The sequence below is a fragment of the Electrona antarctica genome (genome assembly GCF_951216825.1).
Source record: "Electrona antarctica genome assembly, contig: scaffold_435, whole genome shotgun sequence".
Taxonomy (NCBI): domain Eukaryota; kingdom Metazoa; phylum Chordata; class Actinopteri; order Myctophiformes; family Myctophidae; genus Electrona; species Electrona antarctica.
The window spans coordinates 98,534-105,430 of record NW_027637086.1 but is presented as its reverse complement, the minus strand read 5'-3'; the positions used below and the strand labels follow the sequence as shown (position 1 = coordinate 105,430).

At 43.3% G+C, this 6,897-nt stretch overlaps 1 protein-coding gene across 1 annotated transcript; it reads left to right on the top strand.

Annotated features, from left to right (window-relative positions):
- Positions 1-3,084: 3,084 nt before the first annotated feature.
- LOC306919177 (kelch-like protein 38) lies at positions 3,085-4,511 on the top strand. Its single transcript, XM_079532006.1, has 3 exons — positions 3,085-3,209; positions 4,016-4,210; positions 4,389-4,511. Exons 1-3 carry the CDS (start codon positions 3,102-3,104, stop codon positions 4,461-4,463), a joined length of 378 nt encoding a protein of 125 aa, XP_079388132.1. The 5' UTR covers positions 3,085-3,101; the 3' UTR covers positions 4,464-4,511.
- The last annotated feature ends 2,386 nt before the right edge of the window (positions 4,512-6,897 follow it).

The following is a 6,897-nucleotide window of genomic DNA, read 5'->3' as shown; positions in this document are numbered from 1 at the left end:
CGAGGTCAACAGACACAACCAGCCCCACCTCCAGCTCCCCCTCAGCACCGCAGGCCCGTGAGGAAACCAGGTTCAACAGGTCATCCCGACAGGCCACGGGAACAGTCAGTAGCTGAACAGAAACTGATGGCCTTTAAGGTACAATATGTTTTTATTTATCATGCAGATTAGCATCTAATTTACATTTGTACATTTGTACATTACATGAATACGGAATTTTACACCTCTCCCGCTTAGCGGAGAGTGGGGTGTGGTAGAGGACATCTCCCTGAACGCATGCGTATGTCACAACAGTTGCCTCGCGGAGCCGTCTTTTGTCCAGTGTCCACTCTGGGTCTGGAAACGGCACTTTTTTTTTACCGTTGACAGCAGTAGAAGGTCTGCTGCTCGGAATTTTACACCTCTCCCACTTAGCGGAGAGTGGGGTGTGGTAGAGGACATCTCCCTGAACGCGTGCGTATGTCACAACAGTTGCCTCGCGGAGCCGTCTTTTGTCCAGTGTCCACTCTGGGTCTGGAAACAGCTCTTTTTTTACATTTGACAGCAGTAGAAGGTCTGCTGCTCGGAATTTTACACCTCTCCCGCTTAGCGGAGAGTGGGGCGTGGTAGAGGACATCTCCCTGAACGCGTGCGTATGTCACAACACTTGCCTCGCGGAGCCGTCTTTTGTCCAGTGTCCACTTTATAAAGTCCATGCACTCCAGTGAATAGCATTTATCCATTTAGATAACTTTTTTACGTTATTTAATTACTTATTTTTACACAGAAACATAATGTGTGTCTTATAGCATCATATAGAATCATTTAAATGCTTCATTTGTAGTTTTAATGTGCAAATTAATATTTTTTCAATACTCTAGAGGGTACTCTTATTTTGAAGAGATCGTCCACCGGAAGTCTTATATTTGCTCCCTTAGATTTGCCAGAAAAACAGTGCCGAAGACATGCAGGAGTAAAGTTATCTTATTGTTAAGTATAAGTTTAAAACGTCTAAAAGTGAAACTTACATTGTTTGACGGACTAATTCCATTACTGTTTGTGTGCGGCTGTCCGTCTGTTGTGGAACACTTGGTTGGACTTTGGATTTGTAGGCAGAACAACGAGGTTTGTTTATTTGAGTTGTGTTTACGTTTAGCCCCATATGTGCCATCTCCCTACGCTCATTCTGTAGCTCCGAGATGCTACAGAATGAGCGTAGGGAGAGGGCACATATGGGGCTAGTTTACGTTATGTTTGTATCATATCATTACACCCCACTGAGCAATAGCCGGCTATTGCGTCTAAAAATGGGAAGAAAGTCTAAAAATAAAGTTTTTTTAGACGTCTATTCTTAGATTAGACGTTGATTAGCGGTTGTTTAAACGTCTATATATAGACGGTCTATATATAGACGTCTAATCAACCGCTAATCTAAGAATAGACGTCTAAAGAACTTTCATTTTTAGACGTTTTTTATCCCATTTGTTGGAATGTATGATCATTAATGGCCTGTATATATATATCTCTATGTATATTTATATCTATACCTTTATCATTAATTGCCTGTATATATATATCACTGTATGTATATTTATATCTATACCTTTAATTGAGAGCACGTGACCTGATCACCTGACCGGTCACGTGATCATGTGATCAGTGTATATAAGGAAGTGAAAATAAACACACTGCTCTCGGCCATGGACTAAAGAGCAAAGGCATATCTGTTCTCTGTGTCAATTTGTTCATCCTCTTTTAGAATGTATTCTGGCTAGCTCAGGACTGCTGTTGATTTGACGCCATATGCGCTAGCTTGATTTAACACCATTTTTAGACGGTCCTTTAGAGGAATATTAGACGTCTATTAGACCAAAAAATGCTCAGGATGCGTGTTGTGAGAGCTTGTTTATAGTCGGACGTTGGATTTAGGCTGATATTAGAATGGTGTACTTCTGCGTGTTGCCAAGTGTTTGCACATGGACTATTGTCTCTGAGGTTGGTGGATTGAAAGGGGGTAGTAGTAGTAGCTTATAGTATACTAAACTATACTTGTGTAAATTAAATGATTGCACACAGACATTAAATGTCATATTCAGTACACTTGGTGGAGTAGATTTGTGTGAAGTGGACCTCTACTAGCCGCAATTTGCAATTCTAGATTTCTTTATAATGCCATTATCCCATTATGGGATGAATCTAGAGTTGCAATAGCCCTGAAACATGACTGTCATGATGCACGAGCGTCATGTGAACCATGGCTAGAGTTGCAAATACCCTCCTCCATTGACTCCCCATTCATCCAATTTGCATTTGAGATCTGCTTGTATTAAACGACGTTAAAGTCACCAACATTGCAGCTGTTTAGTCTATCATCTATCACTGTAATATTAATACTGGTAGCCTACTGTATGTTGGAGTTTTTCACTCCACACACAAGTGTGTGGAGTGGAGTCTGTCGTTCAGAAGCATAAGTAAGGGATAATATCTGGCTAGGTGGTCATTGTCGGGAGATAGTTCACCGACAGGGAGTTTAACCACCGCAAGCCTCATCCTGTTTAATTTCAAGGACCCCCATTTCGACATGCATCCACGTCCACGGACTCCCATTTAATGGCATTTCTATCTTCTATCTCTTTATATTGTAAAATCAAAGTTAATTTAACTCTGAGAGTGTACAATGTTTGGTTCCCAAACTATAATTCAGCTGGGGACCCCCTGGAACTCCCTCAAGGACCACTGCCTTATATCATCATTATGGGAGGGAGAAGAGTCTAGGATGTGTAGCTGACATGATGTTTAATGCCACAATGCATAGGAAACATAATGATGTGATGTATATGTTATGCACCAAGTGACCCAATGTGTCTTTAGGGTTAGGGTTAGGGTTAGCCCTAACCCCTTGTAGCAGCGATGGATCGAGTGGAAGGAAGGCATACATCAGATGCTTACTAGTTGTTCTCACTCTCTGAGAAACATGTACATGTTCATTTGCCAAAGAAGTAACCCAGAGAAAGAATCCTTTGGCCAGTAGTGTTGGGCAGCTTCAACGTTTCCCAGCCGCTCTGGGGGTTGGTGTAAACACATGTAACAGTAGTGTGTTCTCTCTCCACCTCACCTCAGCCATGGATGACGACATTTTCGACGACATCCATGACGACATTTTCCTGGATGCTGTCTGGCAGAGAGAATCACCACAGGCTGCCAAGAGGATGAGACTGGACTCTGACCATGTGAGTCAGGGGCGCCTAACTTTGTTTCCAGGTGGGGAGCACAGATTTGGACTCATATGCGCGCGCAGCGACTCAGCGTTTTTTCGAGGCCGAGTCGGGTGTCTTAGCGCGATTCTAACTCTGTTAAAAGCATGACAGCCACTACTAAGAAGTCACTACTGACCTTGTTTAAAAATACCCGCATGGTTAACTGCAGGGCTAACAAGCATTGGTAGGCTACTGCACATTCATGTCATGAATAATAATTTAAGAAATCATAGCAGATTATATGAGTTAAAAAAAAAAGGATCTCAATTCCACAGCTGTGAAGGGAAAGCTGTAGTACACATGGCCGGCCTGTAGATGGCCACCAAAAAAAAGAAAAAGCTTATTCTGGTATTTCACACAGGTGTTACCAAATAACTAATTATCTTGCCAGTCAGATGCGCATATGACATATCTAGGACATATCAATTTAATCAGCAGAGCAGTGCTGCTTCTCTCTCTGAGTCTGCACACACTGACTGACCAGCTAAAGTTTATGCCTACTTTAAACCATAATATGACAAACCTTGGATTAATTCTTCTGAAAACGAGCAGCAAGCACGAAGTAAGTGATTCACACAGGCGGGCATTATTGGAAATGGATATTTCTGGGGGCGCAGTGCGCCGGTTCATTTTAATCTGCTGGAGCAGCTGCTCCGTTTGCTCAATGGCTCAGGCGCCACTGATGTGAGTGACCACAAGCATCATTACCAGATCAGCAACATGACTCACAGATTAATAATAGTTTATTTGTCTTGGATATTGTTGTCGTTGCACTTCAGGAGGACGACACCAGTGTACCTGTATCCTCCCTGGATGCTAAGGTGTTTGTGAACTACCTCCATCCCAACAAGCTGTTAGAGGGTCTCAACAGGCTGCGTCTCAACAGATTCTTGTGTGATGTGATTCTGTGCTGTGAGGGACAGGAGATCCCCTGCCATCGTCATCTACTGGCCTCCTTCAGCCCTTACTTTGAGGTAAATACACACGTCTATTGCCCTGCTGGTGTTCAGGCAATGACATTTCAAGTCTGCCTTGTCCTTTACATGAATCAATTCATCATTCTACACAAAATTAATTAATCGGTTAACAATGTAAATTATAAATAAACTATGGACACTCCAAGCCAACCATTCTCCTTTCCAATGTGCACAGGCCATGTTTACATCTGGTATGAGGGAGTCCACACAGGACAGAGTGACCATCAGTGGAGTGGAACCTTGCTGGTGAACTACGCCTACACTTCTGAGGTCTCCGTCAGTAATGATAATGTACAGGTAATGTATTTTATTATTATCATAAACATCATTCATTGTCTCCATGTTAGTCCTACATAACATCAGTTCCCCATAAAGCTAATGTGTTCATTTGTTCCAGGCTCTGCTGGCAGCATCAGACCTGCTGGAAGTCACGGCTGTTCGAGAGGCCTGCTGTGACTACATGAAGTGTCGCGTGGACGTAAATAACTGTGTGGAGTTTTACTGCAGTGCCGACGACCACTCCTGTGAAATGTTAAAGAAACACAGCTTGGATCATATTCTGGAATACTTCGGTGTCATCTACCAGAAGGTCAGTGGTTGGGTAGCGTGATATTGGTCCGACCTCCTGTTAGATCGACCATTACTAACCCTATCTCTAACTCTAACCTAAACATAACCGCAAGCACGGGAGCAACGCATCCCTCACCAACCTTAATCCGGTCTTTTTAACGCATCCCTCACCAACCTTAATCCGGTCGAACCAACGGGAGGTCGAACCTTATGGCAGCCCCCCAGTGGTTGAGGGTCATACATTTGGGTTGTTTTATTACCATAACTAAACTTCCCACCATCACAACTGACCTGGGTAGAAACATTCAATCAGTCACAGTGATTAGATATACGTATATTACCATACGATACAGTCATATGTCCATTTCACTAATCTATCACCAGTGAACATTTCAGACGAGAAAATGTGACTTCAGTGTGAAGTATGGAAACAGTGTCTTCATCTATCAGCTAATTGTGTTTATTTTTCTACCAATAGGAGGAGTTTCTCTCTCTCTCCATGGAAAGGCTGACAGAGGTTCTCTCCAGTGACCATCTGAATGTTCCTGAGGAGGACATGGTGTTTGAGGCTGCCATGCTGTGGTTAGACAAGAGTCCTACCCGTAAGCAGAGCTTTGGACAGGTCAGTCATTTCTTAGGCCCAGGCTACACGTATATGGATCTTTTGCTAAACACACATTTGTTTGTGCGTTTGGGCCTTTCAGCCACACGCAAACTGCGTTTTCGGCCACTCAAACAGAGGTTTTTGGAAACGGATAAATAAGTGAAGATTTTCTAAATATCCGGATCAGTGGATCTGTGTAGTAATGCGAAACTGAGCTTTTGAGAAACGATGATGTCACCGCTTATTAGCGCATATCATTTTTACTATAGGTGAGAAATGCATCTTGTGCCTGCATGGAAACTACATGGATATCTATCCTATAAGTTAACAACTTTAAAACGTATCATATGTTGCATCAACTGCAGCGAGCAAAGGCTCTGCTCTGCTGCATCCAATAATAAATATATCAGCCTACTAGTCCAGTGCGGACTGGTGATTTCATTTGTATTGGTGCCGAGTGCGAAGCTTGAGGTTAATTGCGGACCGCTACAGATAAACTGTGGATATTAACCTACCAGTAGGCTACACCTGCAACAACACGTCTATGTGTGGTGTGTGCATAGCCGCATGTGAAACTATATTCTCCTGCTGTATTTTGCTCTCCATTTCATGGTCATGGAGGGGAGAGAGAGGGGGTTCATGTTCCACTTCCACTCACAATTTAGGTGGTGGCTTTTAAAATGCGGTTATTCCTTCATTAAAAAATATGATTACTCATAAGTGTAAATATAAAATCAAATATAATATAGCCTACAATTGAAACCTGCTACTGCAGTGATTTTATCCTGTGTTCAATGCGTTTCTGCGTTTGTGTGTGGACTCAGATATCTCTGTCGTATGGGCAGGGATTACTAAGACGGAGGATGAATATATCCGTTTTGCAAAAGATCCATATACGTGTAGCCTGGGCCTTAGTCTCTCACCTTGTAAGACAATCGGAGGTCTCTATCAATGTCATGTTGATCACCCAATATCCAGTTGGACTAGTACTAGCCTGGAACTCACCTATGCTTTTTATGGCATAGGCAGCTCCCGGCAGGATCCGCCGGGAGAAACTATGCGCAGCTGCGCGACATGAGACTAATTACTTAGAGCGACAGAGAGAGAGAGAGGAGTGTGTGTGTGTACGTGTGTGTCAATTTAACAAAGGTGCAGAGGATCAGAAATCAGCAGAGAGTGAGAGATGTTTGCACTACTCTATGCCGAATTTAAGTGGACTCGGACCCAGACTTTATTTTTCTCCCTGGAAATAAAAACGTCTGGGTTTCCGAGGCTAGACTAGTACTAATACTTGGTGTTCTGTGTGTTCTTCAAGGTGTTGGAGCACATCCGTCTGCCTCTCATCAGTCCCTCCTACCTCCACACTGTGGTTGAGAGTCTGGATGTGGTGAAAGAACAGCAGGGCTGTTCATCTTTGAAGCCAAGGGGGAGCAGCCACACTCTACCAGAGCACACCCACGCAGGATCACAGGTATCCTGCTGAACACATGCATGCATGTTGGACCTGATG